Consider the following 15510-nt stretch of genomic DNA (forward strand, 5'->3'; position numbering starts at 1 on the left):
TGATAACAAAAAACTTGCGTATGTCTAAAAAATGTTTGGTTTTTTTTGGAAATTTACTTTTATTTTTTAAATTTCAGACTAATATGAGGGTTCACATGATTAGGTTAAATTGTTCACAAGTGTAAGGTAAAGTCCAAATTGTAGTTGTTTCCTTCACCCAGGAAGTATGCCATATACCCATGCATGTGTTCCCTTTGGGTGATAAGCAGGAAATACTTTAAAATCAATTCAAATTAAGTCTACAAAATCAAATCAGCCTATAGTTCAAGGATAATGTCACGTGCAAAATAAAAAATATCCATACCTCCTCCAGTTTACTGTCATTTGATTTATGAGTAGAACTATCTAAGGATGATACTTGTTTTGATTTTTTTTCATATTCATCAATATTTCCATTTGGTAGATCTTTTCTTCTTGGCTTATGAGATTTAGAGAAGTCATCTGAAAGTCTATTAAATCCTTCTTCAGTGTCCCCATTTAGCTTCTCTTTCATTTTAGCTTTTTTGGGCTTGGGAGCATCCAAGTCATTCACAACACCATTTTCTCTTGTTTCTGATTTTTCATCTGAGTCATAATGGTGCCTTGACTTCTTCTGTCACTTAGCATTGTGTAATGTGTTTTCATCTTATCTTGTTTAAATCTTCATAACAACCCTATAAGGGAAGTACAAGTCCATAATTCCTTATCTGAAATTCCAATATCCATAAAGTTCTTTATCACATCTTCTTCAATGGTTCCTCTCACTCTTCTTTCTGTGGATGCTCCTTAAATTTCTACATACTCTTTCATACTGTTTTCATAGCTTCAGTACACTTTGTTTCACACTGCTTTCCACTTCTAAGAACCTCAGCTGCCTTCCACTTCTAAGAACCTTTTGCCTCTCTTTCCTCTGGCTCTCGGACTCCAAGGGTGCTTCCAGCTCCGTGATGTTTCCCCAGAGGAGTTTCCCAGGCCTTAGTGGCCGCTGCAGCCGCCTCCCTCCAGGCACAGTGGCCACAACCACCTACAGGCAGCGATGGTGTGAAAAAAAGCGATTTTTGTTTTTATTTATTTATTTATTTTTATTTTTTGTTATTTTTTTTTTTTTTTATAGAGACAGAGTCTCACTGTACCGCCCTCGGGTAGAGTGCCGTGGTGTCACACAGCTCACAGCAACCCCCAACTCTTGGGCTTACGCGATTCTCTTGCCTCAGCCTCCTGAGCAGCTGGGACTACAGGCGCCCGCCACAACGCCCGGCTATTTTTTTGTTGTTGTTGCAGTTTGGCCGGGGCTGGGTTTGAACCCGCCACCCTCGGCATATGGGGCCGGTGCCCTACTCGCTGAGCCACAGGCGCCGCCCGCGATTTTTGTTTTTAATGTAATGAAAATCTGCTTAACAGAACTGACATATAAAAATTAACTGATATATTTTTAAATCAGATAAGGAGTTTTGAGAGCCATAGTTTAATGCAATTCATTTCCTCTTTCCTCTGAGTCATGATTTAATTGACTTTTTAGCTTTACTCGATAGTTAGTCAGAATCCACTAAGTTAGCCTAGAAGGCTGCCCCTGATGACCAGACGTTCTGTGTATCATAACTTCTGAGTTTCTTTTTTCATATTGAGTTCAGTTGAACAACATGAAAGGAAAGGATAAAGCAAGTTAATATTGGGTAGGGTAAGGAGGCAACAGCAGAATTTACTATGTGAAACTATTATTTGAGCTGTCCTCCGTTTTATCAATTTCAAGTTATTGGATATTAAAATAGAAGAGGAAATATTGTAGGTCTCAGAGATGTTGATGAATCATCAGAGACCAAAAATCTTACAGGTCTAATTAAGAGTTGGAAGAAGATATGCTTTTTTTTTTTTTTTTTTTGTGTGTGTGTGTGTGTGTGTGTGTGTGTGTGTAGAGACAGAGTCTCACTGTACCACCCTCGGTAGAGTGCTGTGGCGTCACACGGCTCACAGCAACCTCTAACTCTCGGGCTTACGCGATTCTCTTGCCTCAGCCTCCGGAGCAGCTGGGACTACAGGCGCCCGCCACAATGCCCAGCTATTTTTTTGTTACAGTTTGGCCGGGGCTGGGTTTGAACCCACCATCCTCGGCATATGGGGCCGGCACCCTACTCACTGAGCCACAGGCGCCGCCTGAGTTGGAAGAAGATATAAAAGAGTTTATTTCCTCAACCTTTTTTTCTTTATTTTTAACAAGCCAAGATCTTAAAAAAAATAAACTTAAGTAACTTGAGTTCTATCCCCATCTTACCAAGCCTTATTTTGCCTGATTTTTAATTTATTTATTTTATTTTTTTTTTTGAGACAGAGTCATTTTGTTGTCCTCAGTAGAGTGCTCTAGCATCATATCTCACAGCAGCCTCAAACTCTTGGGCTCAAGTAATTCTCTTGCCTCAGTCTGCCAAGTAGCTGGGGCTACAGGTGCCTACCACAATGCCCAGCTGTTTTTAGTGACGGAGTCTAGCTCTGGCTCAGGCTGGTCTCGAACTTGTGAGCTCAAGCAATCCACCTGCCTCGGCTTCCCAGAGTGCCAGGATTACAGGCATGAGCCCCCACACCCTGCTGTACTGACTTTTTAAGAGAATAAACATTTTTTTCTCAGTGAAATCTCTAGCTATGCTTGGCCAATAGCTTGTTAGTTGCCATGCACAGTACCAGGATTTGATACCTGTTTGAGGATGTTCATGGTCTTAATCTGGATAAAATGATTCATAGAGAAATGCTCTTACACTGCTTTTATTGAATTCCCTAGGTAAAGAAAGAAATATGTGTTCATATTGGCATCTCTCGAAGTTTTGGTCTGCCTTATTCTTCTCTCTCACCTCACCTCTGCCCCATAGAGAGTAAAATGTTCTGTCAAGATCTTGGTGGGAAAATAAGGGGGAAATAGCACTTGGGGCACTGTCCCTACACACATTGGAATGAAGGAGAGAGTGGGCTTAGGACGTAATGATTGACACAAATTAGTAAAAAATGTGCCCTGGATTAGAAAAAAAATGCCTCAAACTTCCAATTGCTGAGAAAATTTAGCAAAGAAATTAAATGCTCTGGGTAGTTCCGTGTGGCATTTAAATGAAAAAAATCTTGCAACTAAATATGATCGCAAGTTTGAATCAAAAATACAATAGATGAAATGAAATTTGTGTGTATTAATAAATGGAAATATGTGAGATTTTCATTTCATAAAGAATTAAATTTTTTTTTAGAAGAAAAAATGGTGAGAATATCCAAAGTAACTTTAAATATAAAATCCATTGATTTTCAGATTTTCATTTTGTTTAGTTTTAGAGTTTTGTCACTTGGTGAACTTCAAAGTGTTTTTATTTGACATATATAAAGATTAACTTTTGGCTGCATATATAGCGGTATACTTTTGAGGGGGCATCTTGGTAATTAATCTGTCTCTAAAACACTTAAGTCAGTCTAATTTTATGTCTAAAAATAGGTAAGTGTAATTTTCCTAGATTTAGAGGAGCTTATCTCAGTTTGAATTTTTTTCTGTTCGTCAGCTATAGATTTAAGATTAGATTAGTATCAAACATAAGCAATACATCTTATAAAGGATGTATTTAAATATATATCTAATTTACATGAGAGGGTTAATTTTTGTTTACTAACTCTAGAAACCATTTTTATAAGCTTATAGTTTATGCTTCTCCTCAAAATACTCCTTGAGGGAAAATCTCATAGAGCAGTTAATTTTACTTTTAATTCTACAAATAAATGGTAATTTCTTCATACCATTTTTGTGACAGGTGTGTGTGTGTGTGTGTGTGTATTTTTTTGTTTGTTTTTTTGGAGACAGAGCCTCAAACTGTTGCCCTGGGTAGAGTGCTGTGGCATCACAGCTCACAACAACCCCCAACTCCTGGGCTCAGGTGATTCTCCTCCCTCCCCCTCCCAAGTAGCTGGGACTACAGGCGCCTGTCACAATGCCCAGCTATTTTTTGGTTGCAGCCGTCGTTATTTGGTGGGCCCGGGCTGGATTTGAGCCCCCCAGCTCAGGTATATGTGGCTATGTGGCTGGCGCCTTAGCTGCTTGAGCCACAGGCGCTGACCCATCTGTATTTTTTTTTTTTTTTATGGTCTGAAAATAAAGATCTTATTGAAGAAGAAAAGACTATGATTTAGATTTTTACTTTTTTTTTTTCTTAGAGACAGAGTCTTACTTTATCACCCTCGGTAGAGTGCCCTGGCATCACAGCCCACAGTCACCTCGAACTCCTGGGCTTAGGCGATTCTCTTGCCTCAGCCTCCCGAGTAGCTGGGACTATAAGCACCCGCAGCGCCCGGCTATTTTTTGTTACAGTTTGGTCGGGCCAGGTTCAAACCTGCCACCCTGAGTATATGGGGCCGGTGCCCTACCCACTGAGCCACAGGCGCCACCCTAGATTTTTACATTAAGTGGACTTGAGATCTTTACTACCATACCCCTTGGAGTCTCTAAATATGGCCAACATTTCCTACCTACTAACTTTTTTCTATATATCACTTGGCCTCTGCCTCCCAAGTTGCTGGGACTACAGGCGCCTGCCACAACACCTGGCTATTTTTTGGTTGCAGCCATCGTTGTTTGGCGGCCCGGGCTGGATTCAAACCCACTAGCTCCAGGTGTATGTGGCTGGCGCCTTAGCTGCTTGAGCCACAGGCGCCAAGCCCATCCCTTTATATCTTTCTGGAAGAGAGTGAGTCCATCACACTTACACGTGTTCATTTTAATCATAGGAAACTTAATATTTCCCACACCAACCTATAATCCATTTGTTGGACAGCTCTTCTTACTCTTGATAAGCCAAAACCTGGCACTTCTTTTGCTGCTACTCAGTAGCTCTAGTTCTGGTAAACAATTCCAGTAGTTCTAGTTCTGCTAAACAATTCTGTTAACTGTTTTTTCTCTGATCTTTTGCAAATCTGTTGTATAACCTCTCCCCCCATTCTCTAGTACCACATATAAAAGTATTTTTAAAAAGTAAATTTACAATAGTTGGAATAGTTCTAAATTTTTTTCATACAATAAATTAAACTTCTAGGGAAATGTTTTGAGAAAAGAATTCATTTTTTTCCATGTTGATGCCTTAGTCACTGATGATCTTGTCTGATGTAAGTTTATTCAAAGTAGAGTTTTAGTAAGATGTGGAACTGAGCAAAGTCTCGTGTAATCTACAATAGCTCTATAAAGCCAAAATATTTTGCATCATCTTGAAGCTTTATAAAAAGTTATTTTTAAAGGGCATAGTAGAATGGTTTCTACTGTTCTGTTTAGGCACAAACATTTTCTGAAACTTCCATCAACCTTTTTCCCCTGACTGCTGCTTTCTGTCATGTCAGAGGATGAAGTTTTTGCTGCTGCAGCAGAAGTACCTAGAATACCTGGAGGATGGCAAGGTCCTGGAAGCACTTCAAGTTCTTCGCTGTGAATTGACGCCGCTGAAATACAATACAGAGCGCATTCATGTCCTTAGTGGGTAAGGAAGCTGAATTCTTAGACTCAGGTTGATGAAGGGGCTGTTATTTTTACAAGGGTACCACTGGCCAGAATTACATTTCTTTAACATTTTCCACGATACAAATACCTAATTATTGCTAAGTTCTTAGCAATAATATTTGTCTGGTAAATTCATTTATGTTTGTACAAACAATTTTTGCCATCTTAGGAAACTATCCCTATTAAGATAGAGATATAAGTGGATGAAAATAAGTGGATGAAAAGGAGGAGAAATACACCTTGCCTGTGAAATGCTATTTCAGATTTTTTTTTTTCTCTCTCTAGACCTCTGTCTCTCACTATGTCACTTTTCGTAGAGTGCTGTGACATCACAGCTCACAGCAACCTCAAACTCTTGGGCTTAAGCAATTCTCTTGCCTCAGCCTCCCAAGTAGGTAGGACTATAGGTGCCCACCACAATGCCCAGGTATTTTTTGGTTGCAGTTTTCATTGCTGTTTAGCTGGCCTGGGCTGGGTTCGAACCCTCCAGGTTTGCTGTCTTTTTTTCTTTTTTTTAAGACAATGTCTAGTAGGTAGTTTCTTTTTTTTGAGACAGAGTCTCATTGTGTTGCCCTCAGTAGAGTGCTGTGGCATCACTGCTCACAGCAACCCCTCCAACTCTTGAGTTTAAGTGATTCTCTTGCCTCAGCCTCCCAAGTAGCCTCTGGGAGTACAGGCGTCCGCCACAGCGCTAGGTATTTTTTATTGCAGTTGTTTTTTAGCTGTCCCGGGCAGGGTTCGAACCCGCCACCCTCAGTGTATGTGGCTGGCACTGTAACCCCTGTTCTGCAGTTGCCATGCCAATTTGAGATTCTTTGTAAGAACCCTATGACATAGATCACAGTAAGCAATGAAGATTCCAGTATTGATGCATACAAGCATTTGTTTTAAGTGAATACTTAATCGTATACCAGGTCCTTGTTAAGCATTTCATTTATACAGTTATTTTTATCTTCACCTCAATACTTGAAATGTTAGAGGCTTGGTCCTGGGCCAGGCATGATGACTAATGCTTGTAATCCTAGCATTCTGGGAGACAGAGGCAGACAGATTGCTTGAGCTCAGGAGTTGGAGACCAACCTGAGCAAGAGTAAGACCCTGTCTCTGTAAAAATTTTTTAAAAATTTAAAAATTAAAAAAAGACTTGGTCCTGGGCCTCCCTTCTGTTCTTTATAGGTAGCCTCATTCTCTGTCTACCATGCCTTCATATACTATCTGTATGCTAATGGCTCTTAAATTAACGCTCTTATCTGAACTCTAATGTGCATATCTACTAGTATACTTGACAGTCTCTACTTGGATGTTTAATGTTTCAAAGCTATGTGTTCAAAATAAAAATTTTTTGAGACACAGAGTCTTGCTTTGTTGCCTCCAGTAGAGTGTTGTGGCATCAGAGCTCACAGCAACCTCAAACTCTTGGGCTCAAACAATTCTCTTGCCTCAGCCTCCCGAGTAGCTGGGACTACAGGCACACGCCACAATGCCCAGCTTTTTTTTTTTAGAGACAGAGTCTCGCTCTTGCTCAGGCTGGTCTCAAACCCATGAGGTCAGGCAATCTAGCTGCCTTGGCCTCCCAGAGTTCTAGGATTACAGGCGTGAGCTACCACACCCAGCCTTCAAAATAAAAATTTTCAATCACTGGAGCCCAAGAGTTTGAGGTTGCTAGGAGTTGTGATGCCACAACACTCTACCAAAGGCCACAAAGCAAAATAGGTAAATAAATAAATAAATAAATATTTTGTGGGTGGGAGACAGAATCTTGCTCTGTCATCCTGAGTACAGTGGCATCATTGTACCTCACTGCAGCCTTAAACTCCTGGGCTTCAGCAGTCTTGTCTCAGCCTCCCGAGTACCTGGGACTACAGGTATACACTACCATGCCTGATTTAATTTTTCTATTTTACATAGATAAGGGGTCTCAGGCTGGTCTCAAACTACTGCAGTCAAGCAGTCTTCCCTCCTTTCAGAATGGCTAGGATTACAGACATGAGGCATTGTGCCAGGCCAAAATAAAATTCTTTTTTTTGAGAGGGAGTCTTACTATGTAGCCCTTGGTAGAGGGCCATGGCATCACAGCTCACAGCAACCTCAGACTCTTGGGCTTAACGCGATTTTCTTGTCTCAGCCTCCCAAGTAGCTGGGACTACCGGCACCCGCCACAATGTCTGGCTGTTTTTTTGTTGCAGTTGTCATTGTTGACTTTAGCTGACCCTGGGTGAGTTCAAACTGCCTGTCTCAGTGTATGTGGCCAGTGTCTTACCCACTGAGCTACAAGCACTGTCAAAATAAAATTCTTGAATCTGGTTGTACTTCTACCTATTCCACCCCCACAGACTAGTAAATGGCAAAGCCTTCTACTCAGTTGCCCAAGAGAAAAACTTGTAAGATTAGCTACTAGTGGCCAGACACAGTGGCTCACACCCGTAATCCTAGGACTCTGGGAGGCCGAGGAGGGTGGATTGCTTGAGCTCACAGGTTGGAGACCAGCCCGAGCCAGAGCAAGACCTTGTCTCTAAAAATAGCTGGGCATTGTGGTGGGCGCCTATATTCCCAGCTACTGGGGAGGCTGAGGCAAGAGAATCACTTAAGCCCAATAGTTTGAGGTTGCTGTGAGCTGTGACACCATGACACTCTACCCAGGGCAACAAAGTGAGACTCCGTCTTAAAAAAATAAATTACTTACTAGACATTGTCTATCACAATTGTTTTTTTTTTCTTATAGCATTTTTTCACTACATGATATAGCCCTAGCATCTAAAACATAAATATATACAAAAGAATGGCCAAAGAGGTATAGAGTTCATTTTGCAAATAAGGAAACTGAGCCTCAAAGAAGTTAAGTAAGTAGCCCAAGATAGGTCTAATAAATCAGAAAGCAAAGATTCAGAGCCCGGTTTGACTGATTCCAAAGTATAGGTCTTTACCCACCACCACATCTTGAAATAGTGAATTCTGCTAGATATGTCAATAAAGTAGCTGACAAATTATCTTATTCTGATTACCTTTTTCATAAAGTATTTGATTTTTTTATCATGTAAATATTTATATGACTTTTTACTTGGAAAACACACAATTTAATCATACCATCTTTATTCGGAAAGGAATTTCAACATTAAGTTTACCCCTGAATTTTTCACGAGAAAATGGCCCGGATGTGCCCATATGTGGAGCTAGCGTCAGAACGCAGGGTTTCTTCCTCTCACCTCAGTCCAAAGTCCTTTTAGTTATACTATGTGACTTTACATAAACAGACATTCATTTTAAACCTTAAGGTTTGCTGGGCATGGTGGCTCATGCCTGTGTAATCCTAGCACTTGGCAGGCCAAGGCAGGAGAATCATTTGAGCCCAGGTGTTTATGCTTAGCCTGGGTGACATAGCAAGACCTCACTGCTACAAACTTTTTTTTTCATTAGCCAGACATGGTGGTGCATTCCTATAGTCCTACCCTGTTTCCCTGAAAATAAGACATCCTCCGAAAATAAGACCTACTTACAGGAAAGATGAGACGTCCCCTGAAAATAAGACATAGCGCATCTTTGGGAGCACACCTTAAAACAAGACACTGTCTTATTTTCGGGGAAACAGAGTAGCTCCTTAAGAGACTGAAGCAGGAGGATTGCTTGAGCTTGGGAGTTTGAGGCTAGGCAACAGAGGAAGACCCTGTCTGAAGAAGAAGAGAAAAATAATGTGTATATAGAAGAAATCAGGAAGTTACTTTTGCAAAATTTAAAAGGTGTTAAAAAGTGAACAGTTTTGTCATGTAGTCACTGATGATAAATTTTACTACCCAAAAGATACTAGAAACAAAATTTTCACATTATACAACTTCCTATAGGGTATTTTGAGTATAATTATTTACACTATTTTTCTAATAATTTTTTTAATCAGGTAAGGCACTATTTATATGCTAAATAGCAAAAGAACAAATACTTCTATGGTTGGGTAAAAGGCTATTTAATCATTTAGACTCTAAATGAAATAAGCTTTATGCAGTAAGAAGGGAGTGATACAGGTAGTAGACCAAGTACTTCATGTACTTCTTTTTTTTTTTGGAGACAGTCTTACTTTGTCACCCTTGGTAGAGTGCTGTGGCATCATAGTTCACGAACCTCAAACTCTTGGGGTTAAGCAATTCTCTTGCCGCAGCCTCCCAAGTAACTGGGACTATAGGCACCTGCCACAGCTTTTTTTTTTTTTTTGTAGAGACAGAATCTTACTGTACTGCCCTCGGTAGAGTGCCATGGCGTCACATGGCTCACAGCAACCTCTGACTCTTGGGCTTACGCGATTCTCTTGCCTCAGCCTCCCAAGCAGCTGGGACTACAGGCGCCCACCACAACGCCCGGCTATTTTTTTTTGTTGTTGCAGTTTGGCCAGGGCTGGGTTTGAACCTGCCGCCCTGCCCAGCTTTTTTTTTTTTTTTTTTTTAAGAGATGGGGGTCTCACTCTGGCTCAGGCTGGTCTCGAACTTGCGAGCTCAGCATTCCACCTGCCTCAGCCTCCCAAAGTGTTAGGATTACAGGCATGAGCAACCACACTCAGCCTTTTTTATTTATTTATTTATTTATTTTTTAACGCCTGGCTATTTTTAGAGACGAGGTATGGCTCTGACTCAGGCTGGTCTCAAACCTGTGAGTTCAGGCAGTCCATCCCCCTCAGCCTCCTAGAATGCTAGGATTACAGGCGCAAGCCACCAGGCCCAGCTGTACTTTCTTCTTAAATAATCCTCATGATGCTGTTCAGTATTTTTCTTTTAAACAAGTGAGAAGAGCAGATATGTCTGGCAGACAACCAGACAGAATAGCAAGAGAATTACTTGCAACGTGTAATCTCTTGTGTTTGAATAATGCCTTCACTTTTTTTAATTTCAAAGCTATTCTGAGAAGAGCCAGAGTCATACCCCCACCAGGGGGCCCATTTGTCTTCTCTAGAATGTATGAACCTTTTAGCTTTTTTCTACCTTCTGTATATATAGTGAGTAATGAAATAGTTCCCCGGTTTTGTGCTCCTGGATCTCAGTACCTTTCACTGGATAACACAGGATGGTTATTCAGTTATTCACTGTTTCTAGAATGATGTTTGTGGTATAAATTCTTGAAGGTATGTTTATGTTTTGAGGTGTTTTCATTTTTGTTTTACTGATCAGAAGTAAAGTTAGCATAGTAGTTAATCAAGATCAGGTTCGGGCAGCGCCTGTGGCTCAGTCGGTAAGGCGCTGGCCCCATATACCGAGGGTGGCAGGTTCAAACCCCGCCCCGGCCAAACTGCAACCAAAAAATAGCCGGGCCTTGTGGCGGGCGCCTGTAGTCCCAGCTACTCGGGAGGCTGAGGCAAGAGAATTGCTTAAGCCCAGGAGTTGGAGGTTGCTGTGAGTTATGTGAGGCCACAGCACTCTACCGAGGGCCATAAAGTAAAACTCTGTCTCTACAAAAAATAAATAAATAAAATAAAATTTAAAAAAAAAATTGCTGCTTGGGAGGCTGAGGCAAGAGAATCGCGTAAGCCCAAGAGTTAAGAGTTTGCTTTGAGCCGTGTGATGCCACGGCACTCTACCTGAGGGTGGCACAGTGAGACTCTGTCTCTACAAAAAAAAAAAAAATTAAGATCAGGTTCTATGGCTAGAATGTCTGGGTTTGTGTTCCTACTCTGCCTCTTTAACCACAGGCCAATTACTTAAGCTTCCTGTGCCTTAGTTTCCTCATGTGCAAAAGTAGAATAATAGTACTACACACAGGATTGTTGCCAATATTGAATGAGGTAATACATGTTAAATGCTTAGAACAGAACCTGGCACTCAATAAAATTAACATATTTATCTGTAACAATAATATAGAATGACATTCTATTAGTAGGTAGTATAACAGTAATGTATATTCAGCCATTATTGTTATTTTACATTTTAGTAATTCTAGGTACCAGGTTGTATTGATGAATTGGGTCCACTGTAGAAATTTCATTTTGATATGTCTTAGTAAGAACTGATAACCAAGTAGTCAGTCCTTCTCATTTATGTTTATTTCAAAGACATGAGTTTGATATTGTTGCTTTCCCTGTTGTATTTTTAGGTATCTGATGTGTAGCCATGCAGAAGATCTACGTGCAAAAGCAGAATGGGAAGGCAAAGGGACAGCTTCTCGATCTAAACTGTTGGACAAACTTCAGAGTAAGAGTCTTACCATTTTGATGTTTCTGTGTTTTCTGTTAGATTACAAAGAAATGTTGTAGCTCAATCAGAAAGACATTTTGTTCAGTAAGTGGTTATAGGAGAAAGGGGAGGAGATCCAATCCATTAAGCCCTTTAAACCAAAGATTTTCTTTTTTTTTTTCTTTAAGAGACAGAGTCTCGCTTTGTTGCCCTCAGTAGAGTGCTGTGGCATTACAGCTCACAGCCAACCTTCAGCTCTTGGGCTTAGGCAATTCTCTTGCCTCAGCCTCCTAATATCTGAGACTACAGGCGCCCACCACAACTCCCGACTATTTTTTGTTACAGTTTGGCGAGGGCCAGGCTTGAACCTGCTACCCTCAGTATATGGGGCCAGTGCCCTACTCACTGAGCCACTGGCACCGCCCTAAACCAAAGATTTTCAAACTTCCTCCTAGAGTCTAAGAATCTAACCTTAGGAGTAGGTGAAAGGGTGCTGGTTCTAGAGTAGTTCTCCTTACATTTGTACTGTATAATGTTCCTCTTAAGATTTTGCTTGGATGGGAAAGTGCTGTAGTTAGAGAAAATCCACTTACAAAGTAAAGCCGTCTCACCCAAGTATATATCACATTCTAGTAGCAACATGGCTATCGCTGCTCACAAATATTTGCTGACAAAAATTCATAAAGCTCAAGTGTTAAATCACATTATTCAAAACTTCTCTAAATATTACTAGTGTAGGGTCAAGTACAGCAGAACATGACTAAATGTCTTAAATAAAAGTTTACGGTTTATTATTTTTATTTCTCTTTTTTAAAATATCTTCTATTAAAGCTTATTTACCACCATCAGTGATGCTTCCCCCACGGCGTTTACAGACTCTTCTGCGGCAGGCAGTGGAACTACAAAGGGATCGGTGCCTATATCACAATACCAAACTTGATAATAATTTAGATTCTGTGTCTCTGCTTATAGATCATGTTTGTAGTAGGTAAGTGGAAAATTACTTATATTCTGAAATACACTAATATTTTATAAACTCACTTACAAACTTTATTAAAATGTTTTCTTTAGAGTTTTATCCTACAGCTATGCAACAATTCACGTCAGATTTAGCATTTGTTCACGAATAAAGATAGAACTCCTAAAATAAAACATTAAGAGAAATTTTTATTTGTGTAGTGAGCCATACCTTGAAAATTGAAGCTGGGAAGCTAGTTCCTTTTCTAGGATTTTTTTAGTCACTTTCTTTGTCTAACTATTAACCATGGCCCAAATTATTTTCTGCCCAGAAAGACCATGGAAATATTTTTTCTTAAATTAAAATTCTATTTTTTAGTAGAAGGTGGATTCTAAAAAATTGTTAGAATAAAGGTATTTACTTTCTGAGTTGGGTTTTGTTACTATATCTACCCAAGTACATAATTTAACTCCTAAAGATGCAAATTTCTCTTTTAATATACTAGGGATATTTTGAGTAAAAATGCCCCTAATATTTTAATATCAATCTCCAAAATTAAACCATAGCTTTAATTTTAAGATACCAAAAACAATCCTGTAGCAAATTTAAGGTTAAGAAAAAGAAAAAATATACCAAAAACAGTTGTCAAGTCTTCAAACCCCAAAAGGGAAATGATTTGAGTCTGGTGAACCAACTACAAAAGGGGAACAGCTGTAGTGTAAGTGCTTGATTGTTTTTGCGAAAAATCATTGAAGAACCAATTAAAGCATAAATAAGGACAAAAGTATATAAGCATGAGGACTTTGGATAGAAGAGGAACTTCTGAGTAACCACAAAAATTGTGTATGTATGCATATCTGTACTTTGATTTTAAATAATTTTAAGGTTTATGTAAACCACATTGGTATATAGTTCTCACCTCACTTTCTCCACTTGGCAAGAAAACGATAATAATTGCTTCAGCTGTTACCCTTAAATTACTTAAAAGTGTTACTTAAAAGGATTATTACTTGGTGTATTTCCTAAATGTTCTACAAGAAAGTGATTAGAGGTGCTTTTCCTTTATCCCATTTTACTCTTTAACACTGTTCTTTGACTTGTTTCTGAGGATTTTTAAGTCTTTTCATTTAAACTGAATGAGGTACAAGAAAATAATAGATTAAAAGGCTGTATAGTTTTATGTTTCCTGGTTTCATTGGGGATTTGAGAACAATGTTAGAATTAAGGCACTTGTTAACCTAAATCTGTTTTTTTTTTTAATCATAAATTTATTGTTTTTAGAGTACAGTGAAAAGTGATAGACATTAAGAAGTGTCAGGAGGAAAATGGAAACTGAAATCTATGGAAATGTGACTTACATTTTTTTCTTAAGTGCTTTAACTTTTTTTTTTCTTTTTGAGACAGTCTCACTATGTCACCCTCTGTAGAATGCCGTGGCATCACAGCTCACAGCAACCTCAAATTCTTGGGCTTAAGCAGTTTTCTTGCCTCAGCCTCCCAAGTAGCTGGGACTGTAGGCACCTGGCTATTTTTTGTTGTAGTTGTCGTTGTTTAGCTGGCCCAGGCCGGGTTTGAATCCACCAGCCTGGGTGGATGTGGCTGGTGCCCTACCCATTGAGCTACGAGTGCACCATAAGTCCTTTAACTTCTTTACCAGTATCTGTGAAACTAACTACAAAAGAGGAACAGCTGTAGTGTAAGTGCTTGATTGTTTTTGCCAAAAATCTTTGAAGAAGAGACTGGACACAGGACCCACACCTGTAGTCCCATCTGTGAGAGGCCAAGCCAGGAGTTTGACTTGAGGCCAGGAGTTTCAGACCAACCTGGGCAGGATAGTGGAATGAGCATGTCCCTATAAAAATATTAGCCAGGCATGGTGTTGCATGTCTGTAGTCCCAGCTACATAGGAGGCTGACACAGGAGGATCACTTGGGCTTATGAGTTCGAAGTTGCAGTGAACAGGGTGATGTTACGGCACTCCAGCCTGGGCAATAGAGCAATATCCTGTCTCAAAAAAAAATAAATAAAAAGATAAAGTAATGATAAAAATAATGATAATCCAAATACCACTTTAGATGGCATTCAAATACAACTGATTGTCAATAGATTAGATGAAATTCTGTTTTGCAGCTTGGCCCCCGTAGCTCAACAGGACGCTGGCCACATACGCCGGGGCTTGTAGTTTCAAACCCAGCCTGGGCCTGCTAAATAGCAATGACAGTAACAACAAAAAAAAAAAGCTAGATGTTGCAGGCGTCTGTAGTCCCAGCTACTTGGGAGGCTGAGGCAAGAGAATCGCTTAAGCCTAAGAGTTTGAGGTTGCTGTGAGCTGTGACGCTCATACTCATTATGTCTACCAGGGGTGACATAATGAGACTCTGTCTCAAAAAAAAAAAGAAAAGAAAAATTCTGTTTTGGAATCAGTCCTTTTTTTTTTTTTTCTTTTTTTTTTTTTGTAGAGACAGAGTCTCACTTTATGGCCCTCGGTAGAGTGCCATGGCCTCACACAGCTCACAGCAACCTCCAACTCCTGCGCGTAAGTGATTCTCTTGCCTCAGCGTCACGAGTAGCTGGGACTACAGGCGCCTGCCACAACGCCCGGCTATTTTTTGGTTGCAGTTTGGCCGGGGCCGGGTTTTGAACCCGCCACCCTCGGTATATGGGGCCAGCGCCTTACTGACTGAGCCACAGGCGCTGCCCCTGGAATCAGTCTTAAAGATATTTTCCTGCTCTAATTTTAGATACCTCTTTTTACTCATGATAAGGTTTAGCCATTTGAAATATTGTATCTTTTATACCTAACTAGGTATAAATTGTTCCTCATTGACCAAGTCACTGCTGACCAAATAGGAGGAGAAAAAAACTATTTCTGATATTGAAAGTACTTAAAATTTGATTTTAATTTTATCCATCAGTGCCTTGAA

General features: G+C 39.9%; 1 protein-coding gene across 4 annotated transcripts in view; it reads left to right on the forward strand.

Annotated features, from left to right (window-relative positions):
* Positions 1-15510, forward strand: part of WDR26 (WD repeat domain 26) — a 56905-nt gene that overhangs the window by 5507 nt on the left and 35888 nt on the right. For all 4 annotated transcript variants that reach the window (XM_053605352.1, XM_053605353.1, XM_053605355.1 and 1 more), the window contains exons 4-6: positions 5326-5462; positions 11549-11646; positions 12460-12616. In XM_053605352.1, coding sequence (XP_053461327.1) covers positions 5326-5462; positions 11549-11646; positions 12460-12616 — 392 coding nt within the window. The remainder of the gene's footprint in view (positions 1-5325; positions 5463-11548; positions 11647-12459; positions 12617-15510) is intronic.

This window comes from Nycticebus coucang, chromosome 10, assembly GCF_027406575.1.
Source record: "Nycticebus coucang isolate mNycCou1 chromosome 10, mNycCou1.pri, whole genome shotgun sequence".
Lineage (NCBI taxonomy): Eukaryota > Metazoa > Chordata > Mammalia > Primates > Lorisidae > Nycticebus > Nycticebus coucang.